At 37.3% G+C, this 19310-nt stretch overlaps 2 protein-coding genes across 2 annotated transcripts in view; one reads left to right on the top strand and one right to left on the bottom strand.

The window, feature by feature from the left end:
- Positions 1-390: 390 nt before the first annotated feature.
- On the bottom strand, positions 391-1197 carry LOC145247212 (uncharacterized). Its single transcript, XM_080108840.1, has one exon. The coding sequence runs from the start codon at positions 1195-1197 to the stop codon at positions 391-393; it is 807 nt and encodes a 268-aa protein (XP_079964966.1).
- Positions 1198-12539: 11342 nt separating this feature from the next.
- Positions 12540-19310, top strand: part of LOC145247393 (uncharacterized) — a 288614-nt gene continuing 281843 nt past the window's right edge. Inside the window, exon 1 of the mRNA XM_080109097.1 lies at positions 12540-13211. Within this exon, the coding sequence (XP_079965223.1) occupies positions 13143-13211 (69 nt within the window). The 5' untranslated portion in view covers positions 12540-13142. The remainder of the gene's footprint in view (positions 13212-19310) is intronic.

Here is a 19310-nt window from a genome sequence, read left to right as displayed (position 1 = left end):
CATCCTCATCAAAGATAGCACCAAAGAATCTGACTTGTTTTTGATTCATGGCACATTTGTGCTGTTGAATGTGAGGCCAGCAGTCTTTGAAGTCTCCATTAACGTTCTCAGGTTGCGGTTATGCTCCTCTTTGGTTTTTCCATGGATGATCACGTCATCAATTAACGCTAAAGCTCCAGGGCATTTTTCTATGATCATATCCATTTTTTGCTGGAAAACATCCTGAGACATGACCAACCCAAAGGGTATCCTCTTGAAGCAATATCTTCCAAAAGGAGAGTTAAATGTTGTGAGTAGCTGTGACACCTTGTCAAGTTTGATTGACTAGTATCCGTTTTTTGCATTCAGCTTTGAGATGAATTTGGCACCAGACAGTTTGTGTGAGAGCTCCTACATGGTTGGGGTTTTGTAATGGCATCGTATTATGTTTTTGTTTAAATATTTCGGGTCTAAACATGTTCGCAGTTTGCCATTGCTCTTCCGCACATTAACGATGCTGCTTACCCAATCAGTTGGTTCATCAATTTTTTTTATTATTCTCAGAGACACCATTAAGTCTAATTCCGCCTTTATCTCATCCCTCATACTGATGGGACATTTCCTCAGTGCATGGACTAGGGGTAAGTTGTTAAAGCAAAGTATGATGTGGTATTCTCCTGGAAAGTTTCCAATCCGGTCGAATTGGTCTGGATAGGCTTCCATGAGATCTCTTATAGAATTTATGGTGGTGTTTGATAGAGGATCAACTGGAGCACATGTTGTTCTCTGTATGGAACAGTGTAGCGTTGCCAATTTAAAATCTTGGATGGAGGGTAATCCTAATATGGTAGGTCTATTTGATGTGACCACATAAAATTTTATTGCTTTCCATAGACCCATGTACCCATATTTTATGTCGATAGATCCATGCTGCAGGATATCAGAGCCATTGTATGCTGTAAGGATTGCAGTTTCTTTGTTGGTTGTGCCTGGACGTGGATGCCCATTCTGGTCCACATGTTTGGGAAACATCTGTCGGAACGTGCGTAAGGGAAGTGTATTCCCTTCCGCGCCTGTGTCCACTTTGACCTTCAGCTCATGAATGCCTTTTCTGTTTGGGAGGACAATATCCAGGTTGGCAAATGCTTCTGTTCGTGAGGTGTTGTCCCCTTTCTGATTTACTGGATATAAAAACATTCTTTCAACATCACCTGCCATTTCATCTTGCTGTACATTTATACAGTTCTGCTGGTTTTTAAACGTATCCCGTTCCGGTCCAAAATTTCTCTGCTTGGTTAGCTTGTTTGCTTGTGGCTGCCTGTTGGTGTTTTTAGTTTTTTGGGTCTGGCATCTTTTGGCCCAGTGGTTCTTACGACCACATGCTGAGCACGTACTGCCACGAGCAGGACAATTTCCTGGTTTATGATGGAGTCCACATCTTCCACAGACGTCTGCGCTCTCAATTTTGTGTTTAATAATATCTGGCTTTCAAATTCACCCTTTATTTCACCCATTTTTTTCATGTGATCCACTGAAGCTTCATAGCTTCTGCACATGTTTAGAACTTTAGGCATTGCCAGTTTTTCATTTTTGCATAGTAGCTGCTTTTGCAGCTCTGGGAATCTAGTCCCCACAATTATCTGGTCTATGATGCATTATTCTGTTTTAGTTTCGTCCCTGAACTTGTATTTTTGTGCCTGCAGCTTGCATCTCGCGAGAAAGTCATCAATATTTTTTGTATCGGTCTGCGAGTATTTCTGTAAAAAGAAGCAATTCTGAAGTTGATTTGAGGCTATATTTGTTCTTGGAATTTGTTCCAAATCAATACAGGGTTGTGCTTGTCACCCTCATTTTCAAATGAATATGAGTTAAATCTTCTTAACCATTCTTTTCCCGATAATAATAAAATGTGGTCCACTTGTTTGGTTACATCAATGTTCCTGATGAAGAAGTATAACCCACACTGTTGTTTAAAGAATTTAAAAGACTCCACTAACTTGTCGGTATCCCAGCACATGTGTGGTCCCATTGAATGATTGGCCATTTTCTTATAAACGATACACGGGAATGCAAAGAAGATAATTAAGGAAAAGAGGAAAAAAAAACAAAAAACTCACAGTTTTATGAGTACGAATCCAATATGGCGCCTTAGTGACGCACATGTTCTCAAAAGTCCGGTAAGAAAACTGAATTGTTGTTGGGCTGTTTTCAAAGTTTTCTTCTTTTTTTTTTTTAGTTTATTCTATTTTTTTTTTTAAACAGTACTGGTTCATAGTCGAGTTTTATCGCTGCGACCATGTTGTATCTTTTTTTTTTTTTTTTACATGGAGGTATTAAGACCCAGAAGCCACTTGGGGATAAGGGTTATTGTGTGTACAGTAATCAATGGGATAGTATCGTAGTAATAGTTAGTATTGGAGATTCGATAAAGTGTCATTACTTAAGGGGGTGGTTCATCAGGAATTTGTTTGTGTTGGACTTGAAGACATCCAAGTTGAAGTCGGGGGGGGGGACAGGCCAGCGGCAGAGAGTTCCACAGTTGCAGGGAAGAGAAAAGGGCATCCCCCACCAAGCTACGATGTCTATTTTGTAGTCTGTCAAGGCAGGATAGGCTGTTTTTAGCAGCTCCTGCCCAGATGTGGCAGCAGTACTCCATCCTTGGATGTACTTGGCTTTTATATAGATAGAGAATTGCATCAGTAGTGAGATATCTTCTGAAGCAGTAAAAGGATCCCACAATTTTCCCAGCAACCTTGGCCACAGACTTGATGTATGTGTTCTATTTCAGATCAGGAGTAAAGGTCAAACCCAGAAGCTTATCAAAACATGGGGCCTCCCCTAGATTAGAGCCATCCATTTCAATCGATGCCAGATGGGGATCAGAGCGTTTATGATGTAATGATAGGAGATTAATCTTAGATGCATTAAAGGTGACCAGCCACCTCTTCCCCTACTGTACCAGGCGCTCAAGATCTAAGGAGAGAGAATCAGAGAGAACACTGTCATTTACGGCCTTTGATGTGTTGCCATAGTCATGTCATCAGCATAGATGTCAACAAATGATTTTAGTATGTGTTTTGAGAGATCATTGATGTAGATCAAGAAGAGAGTTGGGCCCAGGATGGACCTCTGAGGGACTCCAGCATTAATACTGTGGGCCTCTGATTTCTGCCCATCAACCACTACTCTTATGAGCCTATCAGAGAGAAATGATTTAATGATTGATAAAACATTTCCAGTTATACCGTAGTTGGAAATCTTATGAAGTAGGCCTTTATGCCATACCTTATCGAAGGCCTTTGATATGTCAAGAGCAATTGCTCTAGAAAGGAAGCCTTTGTCGAGAGATTCGCTAATTCTATGAGATATAACTGTTAGCACGGCTACTGTAGATCTAGCAGAATGGAAACCATATTGCGTCTCACTAAGAAGGTTATTTCTGCTGAGGTGGTTGATTACTTCTCTATTTAATATGGATTCCAGCAACTTACTCATGATGCACAGGAGACTTATTGGTCTGTATTGAGAGAAAGATGACTTATCACCTGAATTCTTAAATACAGGGCATACTAATGAGGCTTTCCAGGGTTTTGGGAAGCACTTCTCCTTAAGGCAACGCTTAAACAGTTTGGTAAGTATGAGGACAATTTCCGGTTGGAGCTTTTTTAACACTATAATTGGAATACCGTCAGGGCCAGTTGCTTTATTGGAATCAAGGTTCTTGATTAGCTTGGCGACCTCACGCACAGATATTTGTATGTTACCTAGCATGTTGTGTGTTATAGGAGGAAATACAGGAGTTGATGGCCTTCGTCGCATAGGGTAGAATTTGCTGCAAATTTCTTGGCAAATAGTTTGGCCTTGTCGGATGCTGATGAGATGACCTCTAGTCCATTGATAATGGTTGGAATAGAATGCACGTTTCTGTTCAGGATCCTATTTACTATTTGCCAGAACTGGTGGGAACCAAGCCGCTGCTCAGCTACTTTGGATTTAATGGATTGAGCATATAGCTCCCTTGCATTTTTTATTCCTCTTTTACAGTAGTTGCTGGCAGTCCTGAAAGCAGCTTTAGTCTCAGTGCATCTATTACGTTGGTAGCTATGGAAAAAGTGATTTCTGTGCGCGATGGCAGCAGCACATTCAGGGGAGAACCATGGCTGGCCGTTAGGTTTTTGCCGGAATTTTTTTGGATGGTATGAATCGGTCTATGCCTACAAGTAACCATTCAGTCAGGTCTGATACTATAGAGGACACATCCTTTTTAAACATGGAATGGAGCGGTAGATCAGATATGAACTTTTTTGTAATATTATTAGTATGAATGTGTAATATTAAGGAGGCGAAACAAAACGTATTAGCTCATGGAAGACATCCTTATTTTCTAAGGGAAGTAACTCGCACAGCACGAATTATAAACAACATGGAAAGATAATCCATATGTTGACAGCTGTACAGTCGACTCGCTAATTTTGTTTCGCTGAAATTTGTGTTCCATTCCTTTTTCACATCCTTTTGCGTCCGCCGTATTGCATACGATCTATGCATGTACACACACACACACACACACACACACACACACACACACACACACACACACACACACGCGCGCGCGCGCGCGCACACACGCACACACACACACACACACACATATTACTTTAACAAACACCACTCAGGAATAAGGTTAAGTGTTAGGTAGATGACGAAACAAAAACCAGTCATGGTGGAACTTGGGTAGAGCCATACTATATATGTGGGCTACTCAATATGAATTTATTTACATCAGACTTGAATTAAATTAATTTTCAATTCATGAAACACATTTTGATTGTCTTTAAAATAGTCTTAAAAGTATACACTTACATTTTTATCTTGGAAAATTTACACTGTCTTTTGTGTGTCTTATCAGTATATATATGTATATATAATCTTTTTTCTAATTTTTTTACAGTTAAAAAATGAAATGAATGTCATCAAATGATTTCAAAAGTACAGGGTTTAGAGTTTTCAATAAAAATCGGCCAAAAGATTTTTCAATGACTAATCAATTTATTTAAGACTTTGTAATATTCTAAAAAATGATTGTTTTTAAACTAAAACTTAAAAATTACATAATGTATGATAAACAAATTCTATTTCTTACTATTTTCACACCTTAGCCTGGCTGAAAAATTTCCTTGTTTTGTCACCCCTCTATGGCGACCCCCCCCCATCTTAGCTATGCTAGTGTTTCACAACTAATTGTGCAAATGTCTCTTTCAAAGTGATTGCAACTGGCCACTCAGTAAATCTATCGATAATTGTCAATAAATATTCATGGTCGTTTGCTTCTGGCAGTTGTTTTGTGAATCTACCATCTTATTGGTCAGGATGAGATTTATGTCTGCAAATTTTGCGTGTTTGACATTTTAAGCATACTCAAGTCCAGTGTGTGTGTGTGTGTGTGTGTGTGTGTGTGTGTGTGTGTGATACATTTGTATACATTTGAGTTCAGACAAAACGATTGTTAATTAATTTGTTAGTAGCTCATCGACCTGGATGTGACAAATTGTGGAATATTTTAAAAAAATATTTTGTCTGAATGAAGGTGATTTCGAAGCCCTGGAATAACCTTTGGTTACATCGCATAGGAATGTTTTGGTTCTAAAGAAGTGTCCTTCTTTTTTTTTTTTTATTCATCTGTAATTAGATCAAAGTTAACGGTTTCACATGGTTTATCCTCTGACATGGAATTCAGAAGATCAACAACTTCTATTATTACATTCACAGGTATACATATTTTGTATTTTGTGATGTTATTTTATTTTTTAATTTTCTTTTGCATTAAATATTGTATGTAGCTGGGGAATATCTCAGGTTTGTACATTTGTAGGCTTATGTAGGCAGGTTTTTACAGTCAGTGTAGTCTTTGTAGGTTACAACCATTGTCACTTGAGTAGCTGTTTTTCTGTAACAGTTATAAACACTGATATTCATTTTATTACGGAGAACATTCCCTATGAAGTGATTTGGTCAGATGAGGAACAATCTGCATCAAGGGTGTATTAATTTCAACCGTCCCTTAAAGGACTACTTCAGCCCCTTTAAGATTTGGATAGCAGCTACAAGAGTTTCCTGAAAGCAACACATGCAGTAGTTTCTGGTGGGGCCTCTCGATGCCATATTAGTGGGTAATTGTTACGGCTTTACCTTATCATGTGCTACATAAAAAAAAAAAATTTTCCTGTCTTTTTTTCTCTTACTTTCCCTCTCTGTCCTGCTCTAACCAAGTCTGTCGACCTGTTCCACAAATCTCAAAAACCTCAACATGAAATATCTTCAGAAACATGAAATATCTTCAGAAAAAAAATGCGAATAAACCTAGAACCTCATCCTCCAACGTAGACCCTTACTACCATGTCTTCTTCTCTAACATCAGGGGTCTACGTTCCAACCATCCAAAGGTTGAAATCTAATTACAGGAGACGAAACCGGACATGTTCTTCCTAAGCAAAACTGGCATAGGGCCGACCACTTCCCTAGACGAGTTCATAATTAACGGATACTCTAACTTAACATCTAAATCTAACCCCCAAGATCGCCATGGGCATGGAATATGTGCATACATTAAGGATGGGTTTCCGTGTAGTAGGGATATCTCAAGAGAAGACCCTAAATTACCTTATATGTGCTTCCGGGTTGCACTTGCTTACACGACCGTATTTATATTTGCCCTCTATCGCTCCCACAACAGTGGAGTTACTATCTTTAAGAGTATATCTGAGAAAATTGACCACATCCTATCTGTTCATCCCTCGGCTAATATCCACAGTTGTGGTGACTTCAATGTCCACAATGACTCACTCAAACAAGACAGATAATGAAGGTAGGGTCTGTCATGACTTCGCCATTGCCTATGACCTCGCCCAGAGTGTTCACGAACCCACCCATGTGCCCGATACTTCCGGTCAGTATGCAAGCCTTCTAGACCTTCGTTTCACAACTTCTCCTGAGCTATGTTCATGTTCTGTTCTATCTCCTCTGGGATCTGCTGACCACTCGGTTGTATCAGTTAAGATAAAAATGAAATGTAATAAGTCTTCAGACATACCTCACCACTGTACAGTATACCGATACTCTGCGGCTGACTGGGATAGCTTCTGTAAATTTATATCTGATCTACCTCTGCATTCCATGTTTAAAAAGGATGTGTCCTCTATAGTGTCAGACCTGACCGAATGGTTACTTGTAGGCATAGACCGATTCATACCATGCAAACATTTCTACAAAAACCTAACAGCCAGTCGTGGTTCTTCCCTGAATGTGCTGCTGCCATCGCGCACAGAAATCACTTTTTCCATAGCTACCAACGTAATAGATGCACTGAGACTAAAGCTGCTTTCAGGACTGCCAGCAACTACTGTAAAAGAGGAATAAAAAATGCAAGGGAGCTATATGCTCAATCCATTAAATCCAAAGTAGCTGAGCAGCGGCTTGGTTCTCACCAGTTCTGACAAATAGTAAATAGGATCCTGAACAGAAACGTGCGTTCTATTCCAACCATTATCAATGGACTAGAGGTCATCTCATCAGTATCCGACAAGGCCAAACTATTTGCCAAGTAATTTGCAGCAAATTCTACTCTATGCGACGAAGGCCATCAACTCCTGTATTTCCTCCTATAACACACAACATGCTAGGTAACATACAAATATCTGTGCGTGAGGTCGCCAAGCTAATCAAGAACCTTGATTCCAATAAAGCAACTGGCCCTGACGGTATTCCAATTATAGTGTTAAAAAAGCTCCAACCGGAAATTGTCCTCATACTTACCAAACTGTTTAAGCATTGCCTTAAGGAGAAGTGCTTCCCAAAACCCTGGAAAGCCTCATTAGTATGCCCTGTATTTAAGAATTCAGGTGATAAGTCATCTTTCTCTCAATACAGACCAATAAGTCTCCTGTGCATCATGAGTAAGTTGCTGGAATCCATGTTAAATAGAGAAGTAATCAACCACCTCAGCAGAAATAACCTTCTTAGTGAGACGCAATATGGTTTCCGTTCTGCTAGATCTACAGCAGCCGTGCTAACAGTTATATCTCATAGAATTAGCGAATCTCTCGACAAAGGCTTCCTTTCTAGAGCAATTGCTCTTGACATATCAAAGGCCTTCGATAAGGTATGGCATAAAGGCCTACTTCATAAGATTTCCAACTACGGTATAACTGGAAATGTTTTATCAATCATTAAATCATTTCTCTCTGATAGGCTCATAAGAGTAGTGGTTGATGGGCAGAAATCAGAGGCCCACAGTATTAATGCTGGAGTCCCTCAGAGGTCCATCCTGGGCCCAACTCTCTTCTTGATCTACATCAATGATCTCTCAAAACACATAGTTAAATCATTCATTGACATCTATGCTGATGACATGACAATCTATGGCAACCTGTCTAAGGCTGTAAATGACAGTGTTCTCTCTGATTCTCTCTTCTCTGATCTTGAGCGCACGGTACAGTGAGGGAAAAGGGGGCTGGTTACTTTAATGCATCTAAAACCAAGCTCCTATCTTTACATCATAAACGCTCTGATCCTCACCTGGCATCAGTTGAAATGGATGGCTCTCATCTAGGGGAGGCTCCATGTTTTGATAAGCTTCTGGGATTGACCTTTACTCCTGACCTGAAATGGAATACGTACATCAAGTCTATTGCCAAGGTTGCTGGAAAAATGGTAGGATCCTTCTACTGCTCCAGAAGATATCTCACTGCTGATGCAATTCTCTATCTATATAAAAGCCAAGGATGGAGTACTGCTGCCACATCTGGGCAGGAGCTGCTAAAAACAGCCTAACCTGCCTTGACAGACTACAAAATAGAGTTTGTGGCTTAGTGGGTGATGCCCTTTTCTCTTTCCTGCAACCTCTCTCCCACAGAAGAGACATTGCGAGCCTGTCTTTGTTTTATCGTTACTTCTATCTCAAGTGCTCGTCTGAGCTCCAATCCTTGCCCCCCCTTGCCGATCTCTCATGATAAATAAATGATAGCTGAAACCACTGTCAAAATTTTCCCCACTTTTTAACTGTGCCAAAACCAAAACATAGATTCCATGAACAAAGCTTCTTTCTTAGAAGTGCACACCTGTGGAACTCTCTTCCGTCTGCCTGTTTCCCACCTGACTACAACTTAGATGTCTTCAAGTCCAACATAAACAAATTCCTGATGACTGCCACTTTATCAAATCTCCAATACTAAGGATTACTACGATACTATCCCATTGATTACTGTACACGCAATAACCCTTATCCCCAAGTGGCTTCCGGGCCTTGATAAGTGGTAACTTCCATATAACCCCCCCCCCAAAAAAAACAACAAAGAATGGTCTCTTGTCCAGTCTTCTGACTTTGTCCACCACATAGTCGAGCAAGTCTATGGGAAAAAATACAGCTTGCTTTCTTCACTTTTTGACAGTGTCTTGACTTTTACCAACCTACACCAGCAACGAACTTCACTCCCAGTCTCCAGCGCTTCCAGCTTCACTCCAGTGGTTTCCTGCTCATTCCCACAGACTTCCAGCCTTTGGTGCCTCCAGCTTCCTCCTATAGCTTTCCTGCAACCTTGCTTGCACCTTGCTCCTCTGGCCTGCAACCTCGCCTGCACCTTGCTCCTCCAGCCTGCAACCTTGCTCCTCAAACCTGCAACCTCGTTTGCACCTCGCTCCTCCTGCCTGCAACCTCTCTTGCACCTCTGGTCTGCTACCTTGCTCGCACCTTGTTCCTCCAGGCTGCAACCTCGCTTGCACCTTGCTCCCTACCGACCGTCCATTCCTTAACACTGATCCCCTGTTCTCAGTGTCGTCCGTTCCCTAACACTGATCCTACGTTCTCAGTGCCGTCCATTCCTTAATACTGACCCTATGCTCTCTCTAATTAACCATGCTCTAGTCCATCATCTTACAGATGCTAAACTACTGACTGAAAAACAATATGGATTTAGACAAGCCCGTTCCACAGCAGACATCCTAACTGTGATCTCTGAACGTATATACCATTCACTGGACAAAGCAGGGGAGGGCAGAGCGGTAGCTCTAGATATATCTAAGGCTTTTGACAGGGTATGGCATGAGGGTCTCCTCAGGAAAATCAGATCATACGGTATCACTGGTAGAATACTTAACATAATTAAATCCTTCTTGGACAAGAGAAAAATCCAGGTTGTCCTCGACGGTCGTACATCTAAACAATATGATATAAATGCGGGGGTGCCCCAAGGTTCTATCCTTGGACCTCTATTGTTCCTGATATTCATAAATGACCTCCCCGACAAAATTGCCTCTGAGATGGGTATATATTCTGATGACATTACACTCTATGGCAGGCACGACAGGAAGACGAATGAACACATTTCTAAAGAAATGGCAGAAACACTAGAGGAAGACCTCCAATATGTAGTGGAATGGGGACAAAAGTGGTTGGTCGCATTCAATGCTGCCAAGACTAAACTAGTTTCATTCAATAATTACAAGAAACCCTCTCTACCACCCATAGCAATGGCCAACGACTCTTTATCTGAGAGTCCATCTTTCAAACTCCTTGGCCTAACGTTCACAGGAAACATGAGTTGGAACAATTACATTGAAGGCATTGGCAGGGCCGCTGCAAGAAAGGTGGGCTCTCTCTACCGTGCTAGAAAACTACTAACACCCGAAAGTATCCTGTACCTCTATAAGGCCACCATTCGCCCATGTATGGAGTATTGCTGCCACATCTGGGCTGGTTCATCTGCTACTTGTCTCTCGCTCCTTGACAAGGTTCAAAAGAGAGTCGCAAACCTGATAGGCCCTGAACTGGCATCTAAGCTTCAGCCTCTGTCCCATCGACGAAATGTTGCATCCCTCTGCCTTTTCTACAAGTATTTTAGTGGTGAATGCTCTGACGAACTGCAATCACTTGTGCCCCCACTACTAAGCACCCTCGACAAACCCGACAGGCTGCTAAATCCCACCCCCACACTGTAGAGATCCCTAGATGTAAAAGATCTTTTTACTCCAATAGTTTCTTCCCCAGAACCGCTAGACTCTGGAATTCCATTCCAGGTCCCTGCTTCCCCAACAGTACTGACATGCAGAAGTTCAAGTGTAACGTGAACCGACATCTTGCTGCCCAAATCCCTACATAGTACCCCAGTAGTTGTTGCCCCGGATAGTAGCCCCCTACACCAAAGTGGCAATTTGCCTTGTTTGGGGTGAAAATGTAATAATAAAAAAGTGTCGTCTGTTCCTTAACACTGACCACCTCATTCTCAGTGTCCACCGTCCGTTCCGGATTGCCCTGACATCCAGCCGATCATTCCAGACCCAGCGAGCAACCCTGAACCACGCTACATCTAGAGTACCTGTTCCAGACCTTAGCCTCCAGTGATGTGCGACCTTCCAGGCGACCAGCATCCAGATCATACGCTGTTTTGCTTCCTTTGAAAATAAAACGTGAACCCTTGTCTTTAACCAAATAACTTGTGTCTGTCATTCTTCTTTGCCTTTTTACTGTTTACTTTTTGCCTGTGTCTACCTTGTTAGTTGTTGGGTCGATTGTCCCCGGACGACCGGCTCCGTAACAGATGTACATCCATCAATGACAACCTGGATAGTCCTAGTGTCTATGAAGGATCTAATCATATTTTAGTATACGTCCAGTTATACCATACAATTTAATTTTCATTTGCAGCCCTTCATGCCAAACTTTGTCAAACCTATCAAGGCTATAACCCTGGCTTCACCCACCTTATCCAGTGCATGGTATATGCATTCAGAGATGAATGTCAAAATATATGTAGTAGAATGATATTACCTCAATCCATACTGTTTGTCAGAGAGATGATTAACTGGTGGTGGTGGACTGGTGGACTAATTCATTCATTGTCTTCCAATGAAGAAAAAAATATAAAACACATGTAAAGTTTTCACATTTATTTTTGGAACTATCGAAACACATATTTTTACGTGTAACAACAACAACAACAGCAACAAGTTTAGTGTCCAGCTGCTGCTTTCTTTTTAGTAGTAAACGACACCTTACACACGCATGCGTGTGCGCGAACACGCATACATAAATGCACACATCTACGCACATGCACATTAATATGTAGAATATCATCACCAAAATTAAAACAAATTGCAAATCTATCCATACAAAATAAGTATTTATTGACAATATATAACAACAAAAGAGAAAAAGTTCATAGAATACGAAAGTTCAGAGAGTCCAAAGAACGTTCTGGTGAAAGAAGAGTTGTTTTGAGGAGAAATTAAGCGCATGCGTGTACACACACATACAAACTTATTTAAACTTTTTTAAAACGTTATAAAATTGCATTCAAAATAAGTAAGCTTTGATATTTAATTTAATTAAAATAAAATTTCATTATAAAATAAAATTTCATTAAATGTAAACAAGTTTAGTTAATGAAATTTCATTAAATGCATTAAGTATAAACCGATGTTATTTTCATTAAGTCAAATTAATATTTTAAGTGATTTACCTAATTGATTTTTCTTGTAACTTAAATTTAGCAAGTAAAGAAGAAAAAAAGAAAAATGAAAACAAAACTTGAATACGACAAAGAAAACACACAGAGAAGAATAAAAAGAGGAGAAAAACGGATGACTAATATAAACTTTATTCTATTAGTAACATTAGTAAATTAATAAGTTCCAAAACTGTAAACGCGGAATGCGCAAAGTGTTTGAATCAAAACTTCTTTTAATATTAAAAAAGCAAGGTTTTATTACCACAAGTGCAAAAAGTGCGTGTAAAAAGAAAAAGCGGTCTCGTAAAAAAGTGCCCGTGTAGATCATCGCTGAGTGTGTGCGTATGGCTACAATTGAATTGAAGTAAAGCGTTATATATTAAATGGTAGATACTTCTTTTGTGTGTGTGTGTGGGGGGGGTTACAATAAAAGCAATTGTTAGTAAGTATATGCGTGCGTCTTAAAGAAAAAAAAAAAAAAAAAAAAGAAGGGCGAGTGTGTTGGTCGGCTCGGGTGTCATCTCGAGCAAGTCTCGCTATGCAGACGTCGTCGTCGTCGAAGTACGATGGTTGGAACGGACCTGCCGCACACACGCGCTCCTATTTTTCTAAAATTATTGCCGTCGGAACCATTCTCACATCTTTTACAAAAAGATTATTACTATGTCCTCCAGAAGCAGCCAGGATTTTAACAAGGATGTTACAATCGACGCACGAAATCAAGAACATAATGTAAGTTAAATGTTTCTCTCTCCTCGTTTTTTTCACTAAGTAAAAGTTTTGTTTTATATAATATATATATATATATATATATATATATATATATATATATATATATATATAAGCAACCATAAGTAACGTTCAACAGAATATTTCAACGAAAAATGCCAAACTAATGATTTTCAAGAAAAGTTTGACGAATATCTTGTTTTCATTTTTATTTTTTGATAAGTTGGTAAATTACTTTTTTCTAAGCTCACTCAAATAACTTTGCTGACCGTTAAAAAACAAACAAAAACTTGTCGTTCCAGTGGTGTGCGTATTTTTTTCTTTTCAGCAAATCCAGGCAAATCTTACTGCCCATATTTTATTTTTTTTCATCTAAAGTTCATTTTGTCGATGTTTTTTTTTTTTTTTAATCAGTCAGAACATCTAGAATAACACGGCTTCTTCATTCTGTTTTTCTGTGTCTTGTGTTTAGTATTTTGAAGTAGTTCGACCGATCATTATAAATGAAATTTTTAAAAACTAAAAACTAAATTATTTTGCTTTAAACAAAAAGTACAACAGACATTCAAGTCTTGCATCCCAGAATATTTTTCATACGCATCAGGCTAGGATTAAAGTAAAGTATCTGTTCTGTCATCGATCGATGAAAAATGCTTGTAGAGTAAGATTTTTTATTTGGTGCTTGTGCAGTTTATGTATCGTGTTAAATTTCCAAGTTAAATTCAATTCTTTTGTTTGTTAGATGAAAGTAAAGAATAGTTAAAAATAAAAAACTTCCCCATGTTAAGAATGGCTTTCCAAATAATAACGTTATAATGTTAGCATGGTTCGTAAGTCGCGCAAGTAACTTTGTTTTTGTTCCAAGCCAGAGTGATTTTTTGGGGGGAGCTGAATTTCCCCACATTGAAAGGCTTTCTGTTGATTAATTTTGCACTCATTGGGAGGGGGGGTAACGACACAAAATAACGTAACATTGTTGTGTTAATGTTGCACAGAAATCCTACTTGGTACTCATGTACTTATTGGTTCGTGCTGAAATAATAACGTTATTATTTAAAAAGCCATTCTTAACATGGGGAGGGTGTTTTGTACCTATTCTGTACTTTAACCTTACAATTGAATAAAAGAAAACATATACAACTTTAATTAAACTTGGAAATACGATTAAAAAAATAGCGCGGATCAGTAAGTGCATTTGCATCAACATTTTTAAAGTCGGAGACTTTAAAAATGTTTATCTTTAACTAAAAACTAAAGTTAAACTTCGCCTTAGAAAAAAGAAATTGTTGATTTAATAAAGAAAAAATACTTCAAATGAATTCATTTTTCTCCACCTACTTAGAAAAGTTACTTTTAATTTTTTTTTCTTGTCCGAAAAGGTTTTTAAAAAGTGACGTTAATCTTACTAAGTTACTATTTGTCATAAACCGTAATGTCGTCATGATCGCAGGCACACGTTTGCCTTTCACTCGAAAAATTCCCAGTGGTTTTAATTTTAATCTTATTTTATCTCCTCAGGAATGTAAACTTATTTTTATGTCAGAAGTTGTGTTGAAGTTGTTATGTCATGGTGCGGAAAGAGACCCAAGACAGTAACGTTTATTTTTGTGTCATTTTTATGACATCGACAATTTCATGTAATTTATGCTGTTAATGTCTTGTTCTACTTAGTAATTAAAAACGGTTCAGTTTAAGTGTTTCATTTATTTGATTTGCTGATTAACTAGTATTATATCTCTCTCTGCATACTATGCTAGTCCACTCTGAAAGAGAAATGAGATTCTACGGGGGGTGGGGGGTACGATTACATTTAAATAGCCTGAAAAACTTGGTGATAAAAATAGAACAAATATATTCTAGATTTTAGAGTGAGGGGTGGGGGGATCAGCTTCGCATATAAATGTAATATAAAATGATCCCTCACTTTCAAATCAGATAGTGTTTTTTTTTTTTTTTTTTTTTTTTTTAAGTATATATAAACATTTTTTTTCCGTGGCCATTTCTTAATTTGTTACTTGTAACGCAATGAGCATCTAAAGAATTTTACTTATGAAGTCAGTTCTGAGTATTAACGGAAAATCCTGAGTCAGTCCCGGGAATGACCGAAGCAGTTTACGATTTAGAAATCACAAATAAAATGTAAAGGACAGACGATATTCAGCATGCGAAGGTTTCAATTAATTATTGTTAAACTTTTTTTTTTTTTTTTTTTAGCCCATCAAAAAAAAAAAATAATAATTAGAAAGTATTTTTTCCGGGTGTCTAGATATGATCGTCTAAAAATAGAATCTCATTTTTATTTTTTGGCTAAAATAAGAGGAGTGTGATAGTAAAAATAAATAAATAACTTCCTCTAAAAGAAAGAAATGGCTTTCGCTTTCAAATTGTAAACAGCTTCGGAACTAACTTCATACTGAATCCTCTGAATGCCCATGATTTACAAGTGCCCTTAAAAATCAACCGTGGGTGCGGAGTTTTAGTTATTATTTATTTTTTGTTAAATTATCATTACTTATTGTACGATTTTCTTGCACCTATTGAACCGTGATGAAATAACGTTATTTAGAAAGCCATTCTTAACATGGGGAAAGGCGGGAGTTTTGTAACTATTCTGTACTTTTACCTAATAATTTAATAAAAAATGATATCGTAAAACTTTAAATTAACAGGAAAATACTATTTTAAAGATAGCGCGATTCAATAAGTGCATAAACATCCTCTCTTGTCTCGGCTTGGGATTTTTATTTTCGGCCCCAAAATCAACAAAGATTAGATCTGGTTCCTGTTTATTGCAGTGTGATGCTTGTTCTGTGCAGTTCTAGGAGGTCCACCTTCCTAGGTTTTGCTTTCTCTCTTTGAGAAGGGGTTAGTTTATTGTTAATCGCCTGAGGTGCCCTTACCGGAAATGGCCAGGCACTTTTTACAAATCAAAATACCCCTTCTCGGGGACGCTGACTTCTCAACCCCACTTTCCGACCCTGGTGTCGAAGTTCTTGCAGTGAGAGAAAATTAAAAACTTTATCTCATCTGGCGCCATTCAATTGAGACAGAATTTTTTGACACATTTTTTTATTTTTTGAGAATCAGATCTGTCTCAAATTTTTTTTTTTGTGAATGAGTCCTTCACAAAAAAATTTTGAGACCCTAAGACGCCATTAAAAATGCGTAATAAGAACTTGAATAATTCAACTTAGTTTCTTTCAAAGCTTATGACTACTTGAAAAATGTAATTCAAACTCTAATTTATTTTTCAGTTAAAAGAGCAAAGATTAAAATTTAAATAACAGGTTTAATAGCAAATTATGCAATATTTGTTTTTTTAAATCGGTTTTCTTTAAAAAAAAAAAAAAAAGATTCAAAGAAAATCAACGAAATTTTACTTACTTCGATTATATAAAATATATATAAATTCCAAAAAGTCACTTACCTATAAAAACACTATTCAATGGGTACTTTCATTGTTAAGAATTTATCTATATTTATACTTATATTCCATGTCCTTTTTAAATAAAATACTTTTTTAAACAAGGACCCCCCCCCCAATGCGAACTCTGATGTTTTTCACTGTTCAAATAAAGGGAGATAAATGTCTGATTTTCCAAAGTTTATCTTCCGGTCGCTTCGAAGCGCCACAATTGATGTCTCTTTCTATTGCGTGCTGTAAACCAAAATTAGTATTTTGGGGACACCTTAGATGAAAAATGAACACATTCACTTATCAGTTTTTGCCGTTTAAAAAAAAAACACTCTACCGATTTTTTTTTTTTAATTCTCTTAATGAAATACATGAGTTTTTGATTAATATATTTTATTACTTCTTTATCGAGTGAATTTTTTTTTTAAATATCTAAAAAAAGAAAACATTGAATGAAATAGAAAACATTGTCGTCAGCATCCGATATTTACTTGACAATCTAAGCATAACATGAGCTTTCACTTAAAAAAAAAAAAATCAACGTGTTTTAAAAAAAAAAAAAGGTTTTACACTTTGGACTTTACAGGCAAATTTCCAAAACACTTTTTTTTGTTGTTTTGTTTTAAATTAGAATATTTTATTTATTAATCTTTTATCTTCAATTTGTAATATATAAAACTTTGGTGAGTAAATTAATTATTTAAATTTTAATAGACATTTCAAAATGGGGGGGGGATTAAAAAAAAAACGTTTGTCTAAAATATTATATTCGCTTTATTGGAAAGAGCATAAAATTTCACATTGACCCTGAAAATATCGTAAAAATTGAACCAATAGAAATTTTTTTTATAGATTTTTAAAGTTTAAAACTGAAAAAAAGAATTAACTCGTAAAATTCAATTGATTTCATACGTAAAAAAATGGCTGCATGAACGTGCGCCGGCATTTTGTAAACAGTTTTTTTTTTTTTTTTTTTTTTTTAATAAAATATAATATTTCTATTATTTTTAAAACTACTTTAATAGTTTATTTTTGAAGTATATTCCATAAAGAAAATAAACAAACCACTTTAAAAAGAGAAATTACAAGTTTTTTTAAATATTTTATTCGCAGTTTTGTGTTAGGGGCGTCAAAAATTCCCCAAAACTTACACTTAGGGTGACCCTCACCATCGAGACACAGCCACCATAAAGCTTTACGGTGGCCGTACCTCGGGGGACATTAAGCCAACCTTGTGTGACACCCACACTATCTGCGTGGGACAGTTTATTACATAATAAATACCACAGCGAATAGTTGATTCTTACTCCCCACCCCACCCTCTCGAATTTATGACATGGTTATTTCAATTTCCACCTACGCGAAGATAAAATAGGTAACTGGAGGGTCGACCGTATCGCGCCTCGCGACATCAACTGATATGCCGTTAGCTGGATGATATATTTCAATAACGATCATCATTAAGGCAGTGTCAATTCTTTTGTAAACAAAAAAGAAAAACGTTTACTCTATAAACAAAATATTAGGTATTATTGTAGATTAACAGCTTAAATACCCCGCCTAAAAATGAGATTCTACATTTTTAGCGATTACGTATGATCACTCTAAACAAAATCTTGATGGCAAGAAAATATTTTTTTCTTTTTGGGTCATTCTTGCGGTTTAGGGCAGTTAAGCAATTTTTTAACAAGATTGTGTAATTTTATCAGTATTTTTAAGTTTATATTTGGATTGCTACTCTGACTAATATTTAGGGTGAGGTTGTTAACTTTTACTAAATTTTCGATAAGACTTCCTTCATACAAAAAAAAAAAAAAAATCATAAAATGTATTTTCTATGGCTTTGTTACTCTATTTTTTTTTTTAATTTATTTTTAACTACCCTAAAAAGCAAGAACGGTCCAGAAATGGGGTCATTTTATATTTTAAAACTGATCACTATTCTTAGTTGAATTTTCTTTTAATTCACATTTAATCGCCTTAAAAAAATTTTTTTTTCGCACTATGTGATTTTAATACACTACAGAACAAGTTTGACTAGTCTTTGAGCTTTTTTTATTAATATTTCATTAAGAGAATTAGCAGTTCAAACTGCAAATACTGTTAAAACTCTAAGATGAGTGGCAAGGTCTGGGGCAAGGTCTGGGTTGATCACAAATCATTGCAATTGTGAAAAATACCACTGACCAATGGCATTACACACCATAAAAGAAAGTTTCATTTACGATCACTGTTGGGCAAATGTACATGAAAAAACAAAAAAAAAAAACGTACATTTGTGTCATTGAACGTTCCCAATAAAGTTACATAAGCTGATATTAATACTATATTGATGGTTTTTGGAGAATGTGAAGTCCAGGTTTCCAGACAGTGGGCATATCAACCCACACTATGATGAATTGGTACAATTTAATTCTACACATTTGCTCATTTTTATAGATTGGCAATCTTGTGGACATGAGTGGTCATCCTTATAAAATTGTGGAAATCGGTGAAAGTAAATTCATGCATTGGAAGCCTCACTGTGGAAGATATAAAAATGGCCAGTGGACTCTGTTGATTGAGAAATAGATCTGACAGAAAAAGTGCCGGTGGAAAAGAAATACAGCTCTTTTATCCGTCATTGTCTGTGATGTGTTGCCAGGAACTAACATTGTAACCGATGACTGGTGGGCCTATAATTCCCT

The sequence above is a fragment of the Euprymna scolopes genome, chromosome 25, assembly GCF_053919585.1.
Source record: "Euprymna scolopes isolate OS-2025 chromosome 25, ASM5391958v1, whole genome shotgun sequence".
NCBI classification, from domain to species: Eukaryota; Metazoa; Mollusca; class Cephalopoda; order Sepiida; family Sepiolidae; genus Euprymna; species Euprymna scolopes.
The sequence above is the reverse complement of the archived record's forward strand: the minus strand, read 5'-3'. Positions and strand labels throughout refer to the sequence as shown.